This window comes from Gordionus sp. m RMFG-2023, chromosome 1 (assembly GCF_954871325.1).
Source record: "Gordionus sp. m RMFG-2023 chromosome 1, tfGorSpeb1-WG-v2, whole genome shotgun sequence".
Lineage (NCBI taxonomy): Eukaryota > Metazoa > Nematomorpha > Gordioida > Chordodea > Parachordodidae > Gordionus > Gordionus sp. m RMFG-2023.
In genome coordinates, this window is record NC_088775.1 from 23,472,376 (window position 1) to 23,493,717 (window position 21,342).

The following is a 21,342-nucleotide window of genomic DNA, read 5'->3' on the forward strand; positions in this document are numbered from 1 at the left end:
ATACTTAATAATATTTTATTATAAATGATATTAACGCTATGATTTTTTGGGCAATAAATTAAACAAAATGGGTAGTGTTTTAGTTATAAAAAAATTTGTGTTTTTGGCAGTATTTATAAAATATGGAGCAGTAACAAATTTAAATAAAGTTGAGTTATAATATAAACTAAAATTACCCATTACTTATTTGAAAGTTATTTAATATTTTATAAAAATGTATCTTTTTAATGGAGTATAAAAAATAATTAAATAAATAAAAAAATGTTGTTATTTTGAGCCAATATTTCTTTATCTTCTCCGAACCCGGACCTTAGAACCGAACCTTTTTAAAAAAAAATTTATTCTTGAACCCTGATCCTTATTTTTTACTGAAGGGTTCACATCCCTGATAGAAAGAAACAAATCCCAATATTAACTGATTGATTTTTTTAAATTTAAAACTTTAGATGTCGTCAAACTATTCGACCAACACTTCCCTCCACAATTAAATATCTGTCACGGGACCACTATGTCGAAATACGTGTTAAGACCAATTGAAAAATGTGGCTTTGACATATCCGAATGCGTTCGCGATCTGTCCGCAAAAAAGACCCCTGGCGCCAGAGATCTTCTTAAAAAAATATCCAACGGCTGTGATATAAGGGAAATAATTGGAAATGATGATCATGGAAACTCATTGGCTTCACCAACTATTCTTAACGGGGTAGAAAGAGAGGCTATTAATAACGATGATGATAAGAATAAGATTCACGCCGAATTAATCTACGCACAAGCCATCAGTCATATGAAGAAGCAAATCGAAGGTTTCTTCATTATTTTAAAAAAGGCACTTTCGATTTTTAATATATTTTTATCGTTTTTCAGGAAGATTTCAAAATTTTCTGAGGTTTGTTTTATGCTTTAACATTCGCAATTAATGAATAACTTCAGCAATAACAGTATAATAGCTTTTTATGGTTATAATTTGTTCACTTATCTCACATTTTTTTAAACCTCCTCATTAAATTTTTTCCCCTATTAATAGGAATACTGTATTACCCATATACCTGTGTGCCCAAGTCTCAATCGGCAGCTACGGTTTTTTAAAATTTTTACTGGCGTTTATTAGCACCCCGATTTGCCACAGTCTAATGAATTGGCGATGGATTTGGCGACATTACATATTTTAAATATTATTTTTATTTGTAATTAGTATTATTTGTGCACTCTTATTTCTAAGATTGTTAATATATTAATTCTTAAATCATTTCCTTTTCCATTCCTAGATAAATTTATGTATTTCTCATTTTCCGGAATAAACTAAAGAATTTTCTTTTTACTCAGGGTCAACTATAACGTCTGTAATATTCTATTGATTTATATTAAGACAAATTTATATATAAATTTGGAATTGCAAACAAAATATAAATAAATTTGAAATCAAATTTATTTAAATTATAATTGCCATCTTTAAAGATTTGTGGGACATAAAGAGGTTCTTTTAGCATAGAGTATTAATCCAGCGATGGAAAAGATCATTTTAAGTATACTGGTAGCAGGTTTACAAAGTACTTTCCTAACTAAATTAGCAAATTAGGAATATCATGGATACTTTCTAGCATAATTAATATGCTGTTCCAGTGAGTACGATATTCAAATTTTAAAATTTCATATTCAATTTGGTGTATTGCCGAAAAACCAATTCATATTTTATTGAACTTAATATTCAGATTTAAAAAATATTATTTATTAGCATTTTAGAAATTTAACATGCTGTGCCGGTGCCATAAAAAATAGGTGGTCAGCCGAGCGGCGTAGCTCATTTTAATTGGTGACTATCCGGCATAGAGAAAATTGCTTGCGTGAGCTAGCGGCGCACAGGTTTAATTTCAGTCACGTATTACGACACTAGTTATTCTGAAACTTGACCCCCCCCCCTTGGATTTTAGGTGGGTACCTTATGAATATTTAGTGATTTGATTTATTTTAAAGATTCAGATATGGAACCAAACGCGAAATTATTAATGGATTATCCTCAATTCGTATTTTTGGGTACAGGTTCAGCCGTACCCAATAAGACTCGCAATGTTAGTTGTATATGGGTAGGTTTGGATCTGAACACATCTATCCTCATGGATTGTGGGGAAGGAAGTGCCGGTCAAATTATTAGGTTTTTTGGTAGCCTATCATCTTCTCAACCTCCTTTAAGGTACACAAAAATATAAATTAGTAAATAAAAATAAGATACATTAAATTAAAATGTTACCATATATTTTTTGATTTCGAATGTTAATTTGTAGTTATGAATTATTCAAAGGAATAATCTTTCACTATCAATTTTTTAGATTAAAAATATTTTTTTGGTGTTTTCTAGCCCTATTATAATATTTAGTAAAAAAAATATATAATATATTAATTAAAAACAAAAGTTTAAACAAAGCATATTCATTATTCGATTAAAGGATATAATGTAAAAAAGAAGGGGTAAATAATGTTTAAACAAATATCTATTGTTTATTTGTAAAATATATTTAAAACAAAAATTAATTTATAAAAAAAATTTAAATTTAATAAACACTGAGGCGGATAAGGTTTTCTGCAAGTTAGACTTTCGAAATGCCTTCATTAGCATTCATGGGAGCTCATTTTTACTCTCTTTCTTACATTTCCCCAAATATTGGAATTTCCTTAATTTCTGTTACGGATTTCCCTCGTTACTCAAATTCCGGGAATTTTCCATATCCTCTGAAGAAGGGATTCAGCAAGGTAATCCCTTAGGTCCATACTCTTTACTATAGGTATTCAGGATTTTATCAAAAATAAAAGCCTGACTTCAAACTAGATGTTAATTTATAATATCTCGACGATGGCTCTTTTGGCGGATCTTTACCCAATGTTATGTCGGCCATCGAATACGTTGAAATGGAAACTTCGAAAATTGGTCTTTTCTTAAATAGAAAAAAATATCTTACTTCAACAATGAGGATTTTACTCCCCCAGATTTTAAAATCATTCCGCACAAGGAACTTTGTTAGGTTCTCCTATCGGCTTTTCAACTTCCTTTTGTCAAAATTTTTTTGACAATCTGATTCAATCTCTTTTAAATTCGCTAAGGAATCTTCCTCATCTTCCCAATTATTAGTTTTTTTTCTCACCAAAAAATGTTCTTTCTTACCTAAATTCTTGCACATCTTTAAATCTTCCCCGACTTTCCAATATAATTCCCTCTTTAAATCCTTCGAATTAAAATTTAAACATTTTATCGAATCCCTTTTAGTCCTAAAGTTTTTGATTTTAATTGGTCATTTGCCTCTGCCTGCTTAGCAGGGAGGCTTGGATTTTCATCCCCCAATTTTATGGCAATTGCTCCTTTCTTCTCGTATATCCTTTAACGACTCTATTTCCTCGCTAATCGAGTTGAACGATCATCCACTTTTAACTTCGGCCAAACAATCTTGGATTACTCTAACTCTCCAAAGATCTGAACACCCCGTTTCTAGCCATTTAAAGAGCTTTCTAGTTCCCATGCTTCAATGTGCATTTGAAAAATTTTGTTTGTGTCTCGATCTAACTAACCTTCAACTACTCATAAACGTAAAAAAAATCCTAAAGGCCATGAATGTCTAGATGCGATTCCGAGTGGATAAAAGGAAATGTGACTTAAACCATGAGTTATTGGTCTTAGGCTAGGTTGTCTTATCCCGTCCGTTGACATCTGTGCTGCCTCTATTAAACAAGTTGATCCATTTTCTGGACATTGTTTCTCTTGTCTTAAAGTCATTGGCCGTTTTTTGCGACATGACAATCTAACTAAGTTGATCGGCAAATCTTTGATTTTGGCCGGTTTCTCCAATAGTTTGGAACCGTTAGGTCTCCTAAATTAGGATGGGTCCCGATGGCATGTCTTTAACGTCTTGACTCGGCGGAAAAAGACTTGTCTGGGATATGTCTTACGTTGTTAAAATGCTGAGTTGGCTCAAGCCGGCTCAGGAGCTGGCTCGAGTTTAATTTTGAGCCAAAATTTATATATTTAAATATTTTAAAAGAATATATTAAATATCTAAAATTTATGTACTATGCCAGCCTAGTTCTCTCATATATGTTTTCAATAATATTTTTATTAATTTTGTTTTTAAATTTTTTTTTAAACAATAATTTATATTATATTTTTCTTCTTCTCCGTTTTATGGCCATTTCCAGGTTTACCCAGTTAGGCCAGTTTTTCCTCTGATTTTTTTTTCCATTTTTGACGGTCCTGAGCATCAATATTTGTAAGATTCATGCTTCTCATATGCGCCCATATCACATTTGTCCACGTATTGTCACATTTCTATGCTATATTTTTACCCATTTGCATTAAAAAACTTTAAAAATAACGATTATGACGTCAATTTTTATGCTTCATCTAATTTTCATTTAACATGTTTCTACGTCAAAAACTTTAAAAATAACGATCAAGACAATTGTCATTTATCTAAGCCAACTCCTGAGCCGGCTTGAGCCTGAGTCAATTTTTGACTCAAAAACTAGATGATTTAGGGTTAAGCCAGCTTGGCTCAGCCGTTTAACAACACTAATCTCAAATAAATAAATTTCGGCTTGAGCCAACTCCTTAACCAGCTTAGCTTAAACCGAATTTTCGGCTCAAAAACGGGCTTAGGGCTAAGCCGGCTTGGCTCAGCTATTTAACAACACTAAATGTGTGATGTGTTATCTCATTTCACACTAATAGAAACTCAGACCTCTTGGAACTCCAAGAAATCAAAAAATGCAATGAATATAAATCCCTTTTAAATAATTTTACTTTTATCCCTCTAATTTTTAGTGTTTGGAAACCCGGTCCCCAATCCCTAAAATTTTTAAATCAATTGGGTAAAAAAATTTCAATAAGGACGGGGGTTAAAAACGAGTCCTTTCCCTTCAAACAAAAAATTTAATTTGAAATCATAAGGGAATTACAAGTTTTTCGATACACTCCCTTTTCCCTCTTAGACACACATGGCATTCCTTTTTTTTATATTTTATTTTTTTCCCCCTTTACTATTGATTGTTATATATATATTTTTTTTATACAAAAATATTTTCTTTATAAACAATTAAATTAAGGATTATTGTTATTTTTATAAATTAAATTAATTAACATTTTAAAACTCCAAATATTTTTTGCAAAAACTCTTTTGGGATTTTTTATAAACAAAATATAATATTTTTTATGAAATTTTAAATATTATTTTTAGAATTATTTTTCTTTAAATTTATATCAATTTATTTCGATAAAAATATGATATATATATCAGAGACCTGCAGAGATACCATTTGCATGTCCAGGCCCGGATTTTTTTAAAATATATTTTATTTATTTTTAATTTCTATTAATGGCGATTTAAAATATACGGCCGTACTTTTTTGGAAAAAATTTTGAGACCCAGGCCTGTATTTTTATAAAGAAAAATTCAGACCCACCGCTGCCCGGGTATATTTAAATAAATCAAAATACGGTCCGGGCCTGCAGGTCTCTGGTTATATTCTATTTTATAATAATTTCGATGTAATTGGTATATTAAAATTTTTTATAAAATCAAAATATTATAAACCCATTCCACATGTTCTTCGACTTCGAAGATGATACCTATTTAGAAAATAAAACAGTAAAAATGTAAAATATTAATATAAATTAATTATTAGAGATTACCTAATTAATCGACTGTCCACGATAACCCAACTCCAGAAATTGTTGCATATAATTGTAAAAGTTCGTAAAATCATATGGAATGAGTCCACTAAAGAGCTCAATAATATTGGTAATAATTTCATCTCGTGAATTAAGTCAAGGAGTGATTACTCTGAATTTATTTGAATACACCAAAAAAAATTTCTTTGGGTTTAAGCTAGGGCGGTAGATATTTAATCCTATCTTTGTAGTTGATTAAATGTGATTTATGAATAGATGCATTATCCATTACAATAAATGCATGAGTTGGCAAAATTAAATAAGCTTTCACATGGAATCTCGGAATAATACACCATTATAAGCTCCCTCTTTAATTTTAGAATGAATTACCCCTCCCATTCTAATTGTTCAAAGAATACTAACATTTTTACCCTACGAGGATGGGATGCACGTTGATTCATCTAAATAATTTTTTTTTGTAATATTTAAAACACAATAAATTTGACGAATATTTATAGCCCCAGACTTATTTCTTATGTCAGGCTCTTTTTTTCTATCAGCCAATATTTTTTATATATTTTCTTATAGTTGCCTTATTTTTGGGACTTGTCTTTTATCGTAAACATTATTTGTCATTAATAAGAGCATGATATTTCTTTCACTAATATGAATTTTTTTTCTTACCTCCTCTATTTTGAATAGTGTATTCCTTTTTAAAGGATCTTCATTTATTTCTGGAAATGTATCTTGCTAAATTTATGAATGACGCTGTAGACATTCCAATATATTTAGCGATCTCTTTAACCTTCATTTGTTGTTTTTCCGGTAGAGACAACGTTTTACTAACGATTTTTTCTTTTTTCCTGGTCTTGAAATAGTAGACGAGGATTATGAGTTTGCCTTTAAGTTAAAATTGACAGAAATGGATAATATAATAGTCAGAGACCTGCAGGCCCGGCCCTAAACTCGGCCCGGCCCTAAGCCCTAAGCCCGGCCGTATTTAAAATTTTTTAAATATACCCGGGCCGGGCCTAAAAAAAATTTTTTTAAACATATCCGGGCCGGGCCTAAAAAAATTTTTTTTAAATATATCCGAGCCGGCCGGGCCTTAATATTTTTTATAAAAATTTTTACATTATGAGTTAATGGTTATAAGATTATATTATATTATAGTTATGATTAATATAATATTGGGTGATGGTTAACACTACCTAACACCCACAGATCGATCTAATTATTAATTTCCTGCAAATTTATTCAAAGTATTAATATATTTTTTTATAATTCATATCTAAATTTTTAGAATATATTTTACCAAAACAATCAAATAAAGGAATATCACTTCTTGAAGTTTGTAATACCTTTCAAAGCGAAAAAGGAGAAATAAAATTGATTTTACTTAATATAAAGCATTTTTTAATTGAAAAATTTGTTTTACACAAGTATCATTTTATTTCTCTTTTTCTCTGTCCCAAATTCAAGCAATTACGTATATAGTCAGGGACAGATCGCAAGATGACGGAAAACTATATAAAAGATTATATTAAATTACAAGAGGCTCAGGAAGTAAATGAAATACCATCGACCAGTCAAATTACGACTGTTGTTAAACAAACTGAATCGTTTTATGATAAATGGGGCGATGGTAATTCTGGTAATATGTCAATACCCGATGATGAATATTATAATTACATAAATAAAAAAATAGATGAAACATTTAAGGTGGATAATTTGTTAGAGTGGTGGACGGCTCATCAAAGCGAATTCCCAATTTTAGCAAAATTGGCAATTCCTGCTTCAAGTGCAAGCTGTGAGCGGAATTTTTCCACTCCGAGAATTCTTGAAGAAATAAGAAGTAATCTTCAACCTGAAAAGGTAGATATGCTTCTCTTTCTTCATGATAATTTGTGAATTTTTAATATCTTTCTTGAGTATAGGGTTTCGTCAATCATACTGGTTTTTTACTTTGTAAACTGTCAAATATTTATTGCATTTATTATATTTACCTTGAGTCATGAAAGTTTTTAATCCTAAATTTTTCATTATTTTTTTTTACAATATTATATAATACAATTATCTTCTTTTGTTAAAAATTTATATTATAAAATAAATTATATTAATATTGTGCAATTAGATTTTATTTTCAAAGTACTATTTATTATACATGCATTTTTTAAATAGCGATTTATTTTTATTTTATAAATTAAATAGTAAATTAAATACAATATATTATATTCTCAAAATATTTTCCATTTTTAAAATTAAATATTAGTTTTATTATTTTTAAATGCAATATAAAATATATATATGCTCAAAATATTATTACCATTTTTATGAATATTAGTTTTATTTTTATAAATGCAATATAAAATATAGTATATGCTCAAAATATCCATTTTTATAAATAACAGTTTTATAATTTTTATAAATTCAATATAATATTCTCAAAATATTAGCCTTTTACATGTATTTTTTAAATAATAAGCGATAATACTCGCTGAAAAATATGTTGAATACCTCATAGGTGAATTTTTGTATATACCAGGTCGAATATAATTTTAAAAAATTCCGAGCCGGGCCTGAAATTTTTAAATCCGGGCATGGCCGTAAAAAATTTTTTTAAAAAATATCCAGGTCGGGCCTTAAATTTTTAAATCCGGGCCGGGCCGTAAAAATTTTTTTTAAAAAATATCCGGACCGGGCAGGGCCGTGCAAATGGTACCTCTGCCGGTCTCTGATAATAGTAAACATTATATGTAAATTCAAATTAGGCAGTTAATTAAAATTTTAATTTTTTTAAAGAAATTTATATAATTTTAATTATATTCTTTAATCGAATAATAAATATGCTTGGTTTAATTTTTTTTATAATATATTACATATTTTACACTGTTTATAATAATATAGTAGAAATGGTATTCACTTTCAATTACCCACCAGGTACTCTGACGAAAACGTTAATCGTATGTTAAGAACTCTCAAGTGTGTTTTCGTGTCCCATTTACACGCCGATCACCATTTAGGCCTGGTTCAAATTATCAAGTTTAAGATAACTTTTATTTAATGATTAGCACGCCAAAGAAATATTCCTAAATATGACATTTTGAAATGCTTATATTTGTCTTTTTTCTTACTATGGATTTTTTAAAATCAAGCTAATAGTTACCGTCTCTCAAATGAATAAAAACATTTTTAAAAAAATGTAAATATTATCAAAATAATTTTAAGACATTTAGAAATAGAATATTATTTCTGTTATAAATCTTTTGCCACTGGTTTCATAAAAAATCTAAATTTTTAATATTTTCTTTAAAGTGAAAGACGTCAAGCTTTTCGAGACACGGATGTCAACTATAAGTCCGATCTAAGTTTGAGTTCAGAATTGGGAAAAGATATTCCTAAGCTTATGGTCGTAGCACCGAAGGGCTTGATGAACTTCCTTAGACCCTACAGCAATAAACACCAACACATATTGACCGATATCAAGTTATACGATTTTATATTATGGAGTATATTGTGTGACAACAAAATATCTTCTTTGAACTATTGATTTGAGCATCAATTATTTAAATAACTGGTCTTTAATAGCAGTGATCTCGGATTCTTTTTCCTTCATTATTTGATGATGAATTAGAATAACCAGAAATTAAATATATTATTTTTTCTGCATCCAAAAATTTAAAAACTATTTTTTAAATAGATTCATGCCCTCGCATAACTTCCAACCCGATATGGTTGATGAATACCTTCACGCTCTTATCTGTTCCCACCTAAATCTAAAACAAGTTTTCATAGAAATAGAATTCTAGTTAAGGGTCAGATGATTAAAGATTCGCCTCATAAAATTAACCTAAGCCTTTTATATATAATTTAAGTTTAAAATTATAGTTTACAGGGTTGAAATGATATACTTTAAGTTTGAATTTTATATTTAGTTGATTGCAATGCAATTTTTAAATTAGATATATAAATATTAAGGACCCTGACGAAAAGGTTTTTTTTGAATATTCAAAAAAATTAATTTAATTATTTATTCTTGAAAAGTTTCTAACTATACCAGTCTACCATTACAAAAGTCCATACGGCTTAAGCTTCACGACAAATGACCAAATCTCGGTGGATAAAACGGATAAGACTTTCCAAAATTCATCTATAACAACCACAAATTCGAAGAAAATAGTGTATTCAGGTGATACCATCCCTTGCGAAAATTTGATAAATTACGGCGAAAATGCTGACTTATTGATTCACGAAGCGACCATGGAAAATAGTCTGACTACCGAAGCCTTTACAAAGAGGCATAGGTTTTCTTTCTTTTATTTTTCATTTTGTAAAAAATATTGGACTAATCTTGAACACTGAAACCAAATTTTTAAAAAAAGTTCGGGTTTGGGTTAATAAAATTTTGAGGGTCCTGGTTCACATCGTTTATAGCTATTTCATATTATTCTCCTTTTTATTTTTTAAAAAATATTTTACATATTATAATTATATGAATGTGAAATAACTAAATTTTTAAATTCCAATCTATATAAAATTATATTACAAGTTTATAATATTTAAAAATATACATTAAATGAAATTTCCTCCTACTTAATTTAATATTTCTACATTTTTATTTTTATTACACTAATTGAAATTATGTCTAAATTACAGAGATTTTAAAAAAGGTTCATCAAATAACTTTAAATTAATACATAAGAACCTAGAATTTCGATATTCATGGATAAGAAAGATAAACAAAATAGTTCTAAATGCAATTTGTATTATATACAATACAAAATTTAATAAAAGACATGGAGTACATGATGTGAAAAATATTCAACAAGGCAAAAATACATATTCATTAAAAAATTAGGCATTATAAAATATATCAAACAATAATTTATGTGATGATAATTCTGTAAATATTCCAAGCGACATTCATCTATACAAATTCATTTTCTATTCTCATTTTTTTTTAACACAACATAAAATGTAAAACAAAATCTTTATAGTGTTGAATATCATAGGTCTGCTAAGAGACACATTTTAATCATTCCCAATAATACAGCATTATTTTAATATAGAAACCGTGGTTTCAGATAAACTTCTAAAAATATTTTATCGAACTTAAAGAATTAAATTCAAGGATTTTTAATCTATGCTTGTGCCAGGGATCCAAACCGCTAAAACCGGTATTTTTTATCAAACCTAAACCGCTAAAAAAAATCTAGCCAAACCTAAAACATCTAAACCTCTGAATCAGTTCGAGTCTCATAATTTTATGCTTATAAAATAATGTGTAAGTTATTACTAGTATATTGCAAAAATTTTAATTTATATTTGAATTGTTTTAAAGATTATTATAAATACATTTGATTGATAAGTGTCATTCATAATTTTTATAAAATTTAGTTTATTGCTATTTTACATTTTTTAAATATTTCAGGCTTATAAATTATAATGCCTAGAGAAAAATTAAATACAATATATAAATTATTTTATTTACATATATTATAAATGACATTACCCAAATTAGTGTGGAAAGATGTTTTTCAACAATTAAATTTATATTATCTCCTTATAGATGTAATTTGGGTGAGACGAATTTTGAAAATATATTAATTGTGCAGCTTAATAAAAAAAATTATTTATTTGTTATATTTATAAATTAAATATTAGTTTATAATATGCAATTAATAAAAATGAAGGTTTTATGTATGTGTTTTTTATTTTAATTATGAAATAAAAAAAATTCTTCCCTATACATAATTCGAAATGTAGGTTTGAGTATAAAAGTGTTCGAACCGGGTTTTAGAGGTTCGAACTGAACTGATATTTTTTGCGAACCGAGCCTGAACCTTAAACCATTATTTTTACCTGAACCTGTATTCGTTTAATGTAGAACCTTGATTTTCAAACAAAAATTAATTTATAGTATTAAATCTTCTAAAAAAAATATGAATAAAATTTATTTTATGTGCGATTATTACAATATTTTGTGTGCATATTCCTTGCGTAAAAATTTAGTTAAATAATTTTTGAAATTATGGTTAAATACTCCAGCTTTTTTTAAGGAATCTGCTAAATCTATTGGTTAATTTTAAATATCTAAAACAATCACTATAATTATAAACAAGTCAACGAACTTATAAAAGAGTAACATAATTGATTTCAATATTTTGGGGGGATCAAGAAAATTTTTCTTCTGGATATTTTATTAACAACATATTTGTTGAAAATTAGTACCATATCACAGGCTATTGATACCGGTCACAAAATGAAGGCAAAATTTATCCTGTTGACTCATTTTAGTCAAAGATATTCCAAAATGCCCCTTTACGGTACATCGAGCGAAGTTCAGGATAGCACCGATGGATCAGTTGTCAACCAAGAACGACAACTTAAAAACGTGGGAATAGCCTTCGATAATATGAAGGTTTGTAATATAATTTAAAGACCTTTTTTAAAAAGAATTAAATTATTAAATAAGAAATTGACCAACCATTTTCCCAAATATAATCGATTTGGCCTTCCTCCATACCTAAATTCTTATTTCAGCTAACAACTCTTATCTATTATAGATACATTCAGGCCCGGTACAATTTAACCCGGACCTATTAACCTTTTTTTAACCCATACAGGAGATCTGCAGGTCCTTTTATTTTTGCTAAATTTTTATTTAAAAAAATATTTTACAGGTAAAATTTAACGAACTGTCTATCTTACCCCATTTGATCCCACCTTTGAAAGTTTTATTCGCTGATGATATGTTGGAAATGGAAGAGAGGACATCTAAACTGGTTCATAGAAAAAAAATGTCTTGGGTCTAAAAATTTATTGAATATCAAAATGAATTATTGTAAATATTGATAAATTGTACGAAAAATATTATATTAATCGATATAAAATATAAAGTGCTTTATAAAAATAATTTTAAATATATTTTTTTATGAACTATTTTAAATTAGTTAGAGATGAAGTTGCTGGTATTTTTAGTTGAAATTAGCTCCTATGTCATAAAATTTCTGAAATCGGATAAGTTATTTTTATAATTAGTAGCCATTTTAGGTTATTCATATTTTATTAGATATCTGAAATAGCTTAGTCGAATTAATGAAGGATCATTTTAAATAAATATTTATTTATTTTGAATTTTTAAATTTAATTATAAAAAATATTGTAATGTAAGAGATTAAAATTTAGAAAGGCCATGGAAAAAATTTCTATTATTTCATGGTTGGAATAAAGGATTCTATAGAAGGAACATATAGTGAACCCTAGAATTATTTTTCTATATTATTTTAACCATAATAAATATCAGTTGTTTTTTCTGTAAAATTGAAAAATGAATAAAATATATAATTTATTTTATATTATCAAATATATAGCGATCATATTTATTGATATTGGGGAAATGTAAAGTTTTGCGCATTTATAAGGAATGCTTTTTTTAAAAAAGGTAATAATTTTAGAGCGTAAATTAGAACAAAAAAAGAGAATAAATTTATTTTTGGAACTTATGGACATGAACATAATAAAGATAAATGACATTAACTATAGAATATTTAAGTTGACAGGTTATTATTGGATATGACTACAGCTTTGCATCTCCTATTTTCCAAGAAATTATGTTTTTTATATTTACAACTTTTTAGGGTTATGATTCGATATAAACTCAAACAACGGTAATAAATAATAATTAGTGGTAATCTATTTTTGATGTCTAAAAAATAATAATCTCTTAAAGAATATTTAACGGGTTTGACAAATCATATAATAAGGACACCACAATAGAACTACTTATAAAAATTATTCAAATATTTTAATATATTAATATAAATTAAGAAATTCTAATATTTAATACACTTTTGCAGGAAAGGGAAATATAAAACAAAAAATTATTGAATAGAAAACATATTTTAGGTAAAACGGTATAGTGTATTATCTTTATATTTTTTAGGTAAAAAAAGCGAAAAAATGAATATTATTTTTTTGGTAGATTATAAAGTTGGGATAAAGAATACGATTTATATTGTGAAATTTAATAAAATATTTCAATATATATGAATAATTAAAGCAAAAGTTGCTAATGGATTTAATATACAGGTGGTGGGTATTGGGTCTGAATGGGAGGGGGAGGGAAAGGTGACGCCATTTGATTGAAAGGCGGGTGGCTCAACCCTGAACCGGCCTCGGATCCTATCGTACCACTTTCTTGGGCGTTATAAGGAGGCGCGAAAGCTTGGGAAGCACCTATTTTGTATCGCCGGTAGGAAAGGAATGTTAAGCAAGCCTGATTTGTAAATAGAGATATTTTAAAAAAATCCATGATTTCTTATTAATATTTGAAGTTTTGTGATATAAATTAGCTATCGTAAAAAAGTGGAAGTGCCTTTAGGACAATAAATTAACGCAATATCGGATGGCAGAGCAGGTATACCGTTGGTAAATTATTGTAGAATTTATAAACGCAATCATGTCTGTGTCTGTTAGGTTGAATATAGGAATAGAAAATACTTCCCCTTATGCCAGATTTAATTACGATGACCTTTTCAAATATTAGTCAAATGTTTCAATATAATACTGTTTATTATAAGAAAATAGTATAGCAAATATTTTTTTAATGGAAAAGGAGATTCTTTCTTATCAAGGGTTAGCCTGGTATAACTTTGCACTGTTACTCTAGTCAAAAAAAAAGAATATTCTAATGTATTTAAGGCTGATAATACACTTTGTCGGATAGCATAGAGCAATTTATTGACTAACCCAAATGTTGCTTTTTAGCCATACCATTACCTCGTCCAAGTTAGTTTGAGAGAAATAAAAGAAATGAATTCAATTCTATAACAATTTTTTAAAGTTTAACAATTAGAATGATAAAAAAAAGAATTGTGTTAGTGTATAAGAATAAACGAAAATACCATCATATATCACATTTCGAGATAGTTTTTGTTCGATTTTACCGTGTCAACAAATAATATGTTACAGTTATATAATTATATGCGAACGAGAAATATTAATATATATCGATTTTATATTTAAAAAAATATGAAATTGCCCCCCCCCCCCCATCTTATATTTTAAGAAAACGCATGAATAAATTAATAAAATGTATTCATGAAACAACGGCTCGAATTTTAATTATTATCTTGGTTTAGAATCAATATTTCTAAATTCATTTCGCAAAATATTTTCCAAAAAAATGAAAAATTATGAACCCAAGATCGGTTTATGATTCAGGTCCGTAAGAAATAAAAACATTAATTCGGTTTGAATCTTTAAAAACCAGTTCAAACCTTTTATCATTTAGAATTATATAAAGAGAAAAGCAATCTTTAAAATTTTATAACTCTTCCCAAAATAAAATTGAGAATTCTCTTATATCATATAGGTTAAAGAAGAAAAAAAATTCTGTAGTTGGGAACATTTCTATGCGCTAACTAGGGAAGCTTGCGCCAAATATTAAATACAAAAATATCAAATAAGTGCTGATTAGTAGACGGACGTCTAACCTAATATTTTATCCAGAAAAATATTATGCAGGCCTGAATTCACACCTTTATTAGCGAAATTTCAAATCTTAGGCAATCTTTTTGGCTAAAATATTGAGTTAGCCATCTTAAAAAATCGGTTCAAATAGAACGGTTTAATGATACTAACTGATGCTTATCAAAAAATTGATTATTAATCATCTTTAATGTTAGGATATCATAAGGTTAAAATCGGTTCACACACCTTTTTAGAGATTTGGATTAAATTTTTTTAACAGGTTCAGATTCTATAAATAACGGTTAATACCAGTTTAAGGTGGGTTCGGATTCCTATAAACGATATATAGAAGAAAAATTTCAAGTTTTTGACATTTTAAAATTTTTTTTTATTTAGGTGCAATAATTCTTTAAATCTTATCTTACCTAATATGCGTAATATGTAAATGTTTTAAAAAAAACCTTTAAAAGTATTTTCCTATGGAAAAATTTGCGAAAAGGTTATATCTAGCAACATAGCATTATATGGATTTTATTTATTTATAGAATTTTATTCAAATAATTTACTATCATTTTTAACTTGATCAGTTTAGTAATTCCGCTAATTCCATTAACATCCGCCTCTTACATATCAAAAAAATGTGAAAATAATATATAATCTTAATATAAAAAAAGCACTCTTCATTGTGGCTAATTAAGAGAGAGAGCTATAAGGGTATATTTGTTTTTAATACCCATGAAAACGTCGAAAATAGTGAAAAGGTGATAGCGGCTTGGACATTGTTCCTCCCAAATTTTTGAGGGGGTAGCATGGAATGGGGAGTCTTGCGCCATAGATTGGACAGATGGCAAAAGCAAATGAGCCAAATAAATGTCCACAATCCTGTTCAGGTAATTTTTTAAGATAATTTGGAAAAAGATAATACTTTATGATTTTCTTCGACATTTTATAAAAATAATTAAAAGCATCTTTCTTATCGCTCATCTCACCAAAAAAAATAACGAAAAAATTATTTGATCTACTGACAGGATAATTTTATTCATAATCGCCTTTATTCATCGCATTACGATAATCTCAAAAATGGTGAAATGATTAGAAAATGGATCTCCAATGATCCTGACGGAAATAACTTTAAAAAAATCTCTTCAAAATATGAGCATTAATTTAATCACAAAATGTATTCAAAAATAAAGGTAATCATTTACTTTGCTTATAATATATATTTTTAAATTTATTTAAAGGAAAAAGATATACGATTTTTAAAATAAAAAATTTAAAAGATGGGTTATATTAATTGATATTATCCTTTATAAGTATTTATAATCAGCTTTCTAAATACCCCCCCCCCCCCCAGAAGAAACTTTAAAAAAAAATCATAGCAAATGATCATAAAATCTTATGTCGGTTAACTTACTCCACCAAATTAAGTTAAATTTTGTCCATTCCAACATAATTCGTTATTTTACTCCACCCGTCCAGAATTACCGGAAAATCCTAGATCAGCAATTACGACCCGTTTCCTATCCACCACGCTGACTAATGAGTCGAATCTTGCATCGGCCAAGAGGAAAACAAGACAAGCTAGCATCGCCATTGTACCTACAAAGGTACCGAAGCGGCATGCTGAGGCTTCCCCGTTGTATTGACAGCGGCCTTGGTACCAGCCTTGTGAACCTATGCAGCCCATTACGATGACGGCAAATACCTAGTGGATACAAAAGTTTTTTTATTGCAAGTTTGCCTTTTTAAAATTGTCATCATTATTATTAAATATTAGAAACATAAAGACTCGGCACTATTTACACCCATTAAAATCAATGACTTTTTTAAAAAAAACTTTTTCAATTTAAATATTTTTTTAAAGATAGAATTTTATGATCAAATTAAACATTCCAAGTTGGATATTATATAACCAATGATTTAAAATAAATTTATGTATTAATATATGATTTATAATTTTTGGTTATGAATTTATGAAAATTTTCGCATTAAATGTTTACCAAAATTTTAATCTTAATTTAGTTTTATAAAAAATTCCCTAGATTTAAATCAAATTGATTTCAATCTCCGCACCCTGATATATAGCAATAGCAGTTACTATGGTTTAAGTTAATGATTTTGCTGAGTGATGTTGTGGATGTTAAATACATAAGACTAGATAATAACGCGTTCTGGTGTCCGAGTGCATAAATGTTAAAAAATATGAAGCCAAAAATCGAACGTTGTAAAATAACGTTTTCAAAATTTGGATATTCGATTTCGATCTTGTGTACATTAGAAAAAAAGAGAGAAAGATTCTTTCTGTCTTTTTACCTAATTTATAAAAGTATTTTATGTTAGCAATATCAAATCTAATTATAAGAAACAATATAAATATTTAATTTAAAAGTAAAATGCTTTTTTGACAAACTTTTCGTTTTCATTATATATTATATTACTAAATAAAAATGAATTAAAAATGAAAAATAATCACAAGTAAAGTAACTCCTTTAGAAAAAGTAATGTAAAATAAAATATGCACAAAAAAAAATTATATGAATTAGTAAGGCAAACTTAAATATTAATAAAAGACCGATCCGGACTGCGATCCTCAATAATAAGACCGATTTCCAATCGGTCCAGTCTAAGACCGTTCCTGTATAACTTATATTTATAGTTTTAATTGTTTTTTTTATGAATACCAAACTAACTGTTCACCATTTCATACGCTAAAAGAGCTCTAATATGTCCTTTGCCTAAGACAGGAAATAATTTAAAACAACTAATTATAATGATGTATATATAGCCAGCTAGCATTAATCATATCTAGAAATATAAATAGTTTATATCTTTTATTCTGACGTTAATATGAAAATCGATGGCCGAAAGAAAAAGATCTCTATTTTTAGAGAGATAGATTATGCATTTTATGACATACACACATTAGTAGTCAGGGTTGCCAGGTTCCCCCCCCCATCAGCGGGATAGTCCGGCAATTTTATTACACGCTGACATCTTACACCCGCCAAACTATTAAATTCTCCCGCACAATTTTTTATAGCATTTTAACGTTTTTAATATATAAATAATAATTTTGAGAAATAGTAATTGATTATTTTTATATTTTTTAAAATAAATTTTAAATATTTATTCAAAAAACATGTCTAGTTTGTAAATTTCTTTCTATTTCCTTACCTTAGTCATATGTTTCGTTTTTATCCAATAATAATTCACAACATTCTATATTTTATCATTTTCATGTTTGTTTGTGTATAACATTATTAGACCTGTGCGCCGTCTGCTCACGCCGGCAATTTTATTCAGGCCGGAACAGCCGCCGATTGAGATCAGCGGCGTGAGCCGGCTAGCCGTCGATTTTTCTTAAGGCGGCGGCGCGGCGTGTATAATATTTAGAATGTTGTTTAATTATATTTATATATTAAATTATTATTATTTAAATTTGAATATTAACATTAATATAATAAAACATGAATTGTATTCTATTGCTTTATATAATAGAATAGTGTATATCATTTACATTTATTCATACACCATATTCATTTCGGCTATATTAATTATTTTTATGGATTTGCGCGTTTTAAACTACCCTATATACAATTATGAAATAACAACTCTCTCTACTATTCAAAAATCAAGTTATGTGTGGAAGTACTTTGGAAATCTTATTTTGAAGAATGAGAATAAGAAAAGCACGATAATGCCTGATTATATTTATTGTGAACCTTGTTTAAAATTGGGGAAAAAAGATGAGGAAGATTCGGATAAAAATAATCCATTTTCACAGTAATTTATTTTAATTTTAGACTTATATATATATATAATTTATATTTTAGTTATGATATCAAATGTTATAGCAAAAATATAAGTACGAGTAACCTTTCTCGTCACTAATGTGCATAAAATATCAGAAAAAACTAATAATAATAAATCCATTCAAACTCTAAAAATGTTTCTAAAGCCAACGCCAACATGTAGCAAGAATATAAAAGATAAAAAATGGCTCTTAGGTTAGTATTAATGTTTATTAATATTCATTTTAAATTTTTAACTGGTTTGTTAAATTAATTTTATTAAGATCTATTTGTTCAAAACAACTAAATTTTTTAGTTTGTTTTGTCAGCTCTTATTTTGAGAACTTTTTAATGTACAAACTTAATATATAATTTATTAAAATAATTATGTAAAACTTTAAAACAACTAAATTTTTAGTTTGTTTATTGTCAGCTCTATTTTGAGATCTTTTTAATGAATAAACTAAAAATATATTTTATTAAATTATGTAAAACTTTATTTTGAAAGTTCAAAACTAAATCAAATTTTTTATTTGTTTCTCTTTTTTAAATATCTTTTTTCTAATAGGGCGAAATTATGTTTTGATGTGCTGCTTAGATTTATTGCCATTTGATTCTATAAGCAATAATGGGATGACAGATTTTCTAAAGGTTTAAAATTTAAATAAAATGATTATTAAAAAATAAATTGCCTAAAAAAATAGAAATATAAGATAATTGATTCCTCATCAGAATTGCCTAATAGGACAACTATTAGTCGGGGAGCACTTGATGATGTTTATTGTTCTATAAAGGCACATGTTTTAAACCTGATTGATGCTGGTCCAAAATTCTGTTCCATTACTTTTGATTTATGGACCGATCATTTCAAGCGGCGAAATTATATTACATTTAGTCTTCATCATTTAGATGAAAATTTTGATTTAAAATATTTTACCCTGGCAACCCGAAATGTGACTCAAAAGCATACTGGGGAAACCATATTATCGGAGATTGAAGGTATCGAAGAGGAGTTTCATTTAAAAGCCAAAATAATACAAATGGTAACTGATGCAGGGGCAAATGTCAAAAGAAGCGTCAGATTGGGGGATTATGAGCATCATAGGCCATGGACTACATAATTTGGTTACAGTTGATGGCATAAAAAAGGTTGCCAGAATTGATAATCTCCTTAAAAAAATTAGAGAAATTATTTCAGCCCTCAGATATCGAGTAGCTGATTTGGAATGTGAAATTGAAGATGAGCATCGTAAATGTCTCCAGTCAATTTATGAGACAGGTCATATCTTGGATATTGATGATTCTGATCCATACCTTGATGACCATTTTGATAACGAAGCAGATAATAGAAATGTTATTACACCAACCAATCTATATAATAAAAAACGTTAAAATTAAATTGTCCTACCCGCTGGCACAGCATATTAATTATGCTAGAAAGTGTTCGTAGCGTGAACAAAAATCCTATTAATAATGTTTTGAATAAAATAGGAAAACAATGTTTAAAACTTTTTAATAATGAATGGGATATGATTGACGAGCTTTGCCGTATTAATTCCATTCCGAGAGTCGGTGGAATTTCTTTCCTCCCAAAAGGGATCGACTATAAATCTAGGGTTATTATTTCGGAGTGAAATAGAAACCCACATACAGATCAATATATGTGATTCCTCAGATATTATTTGTTTAAAAGAAAATATGCAAAAAAAGCTTGACCATAGGTTTCCCATTACTGAACTTCAAGTTATTTTATATTTTTATTAATAAAATTATATTTTGAACATTAGATATTAGCGACTCTCCTTGATCCCAGATTTCAAAATCTGAAAATTGTGTCAGGATATTTAAATTCTACTACATCATTGCAATTTTTAACAAGACATTTAAAACTTTTAGAAAATGATAAAAATGCACAAAGTGAAATCCAAGTTGAAGATAATGGGGAGACTTCCAGTTCTTATATCGCCAAAATAGCTCGTAAACATTCCATTCCAGGCAGTGATTATAACAATATAAGTAATTTAGAACAAAAATGCCATATTTTGCTAAGCCAAAATAATATCCCAGAAAAAGATGCATTAACCTTTTGGATGAAAAAGCAACTGGAACTTCCTAGGCTTGCTAATTTAGCTAGGAAGGTTCTTTGTATACCTGCAACCAGTACACCCAGGGAAAGAATTTTTTCCATTGCTGGATTTATACTCAATGCAAAAAGGACTTCTTTATGTCCCACCAATCTTGATAAAATTCTATTTATTCATGATAATTATAATTTAGCTAAATCTGAATTCTGATTTATTATATTTCTTACTTAATATTTTGTTTGCATTCCAAATATATATTTGTTATAATAAAAATCAATAGAATATTACTAATATGTGTTGTTTATGTGACTCTGATCTGAGTGAAAATGCAATTCCTTAGTCT

General features: G+C 28.0%; 2 protein-coding genes across 3 annotated transcripts in view; one reads left to right on the forward strand and one right to left on the reverse strand.

Annotated features, from left to right (window-relative positions):
- The window catches only part of LOC135922627 (zinc phosphodiesterase ELAC protein 2-like), a 31,668-nt gene extending 19,139 nt beyond the window's left edge, over positions 1–12,529 (forward strand). The window contains exons 9-16 of one of the 2 annotated variants that reach the window (XM_065457074.1): positions 447–803; positions 1,972–2,188; positions 8,591–8,692; positions 8,966–9,136; positions 9,351–9,435; positions 9,695–9,954; positions 11,879–12,071; positions 12,334–12,529. In XM_065457074.1, the coding sequence (XP_065313146.1) occupies positions 447–803; positions 1,972–2,188; positions 8,591–8,692; positions 8,966–9,136; positions 9,351–9,435; positions 9,695–9,954; positions 11,879–12,071; positions 12,334–12,465 (1,517 nt within the window). In that variant the 3' untranslated portion in view covers positions 12,466–12,529. The remainder of the gene's footprint in view (positions 1–446; positions 804–1,971; positions 2,189–8,590; positions 8,693–8,965; positions 9,137–9,350; positions 9,436–9,694; positions 9,955–11,878; positions 12,072–12,333) is intronic. The other variant, XM_065457140.1, reaches the window with a different exon arrangement.
- Positions 12,530–13,032: 503 nt separating this feature from the next.
- Positions 13,033–21,342, reverse strand: part of LOC135922094 (synaptogyrin-like) — a 31,485-nt gene continuing 23,175 nt past the window's right edge. The window contains exons 2-4 of the mRNA XM_065456538.1: positions 16,610–16,829; positions 15,858–16,006; positions 13,033–13,928 (exon numbers count right to left, since the gene is read on the reverse strand). Of these exons, the coding sequence (XP_065312610.1) occupies positions 13,731–13,928; positions 15,858–16,006; positions 16,610–16,829 (567 nt within the window). The 3' untranslated portion in view covers positions 13,033–13,730. The remainder of the gene's footprint in view (positions 13,929–15,857; positions 16,007–16,609; positions 16,830–21,342) is intronic.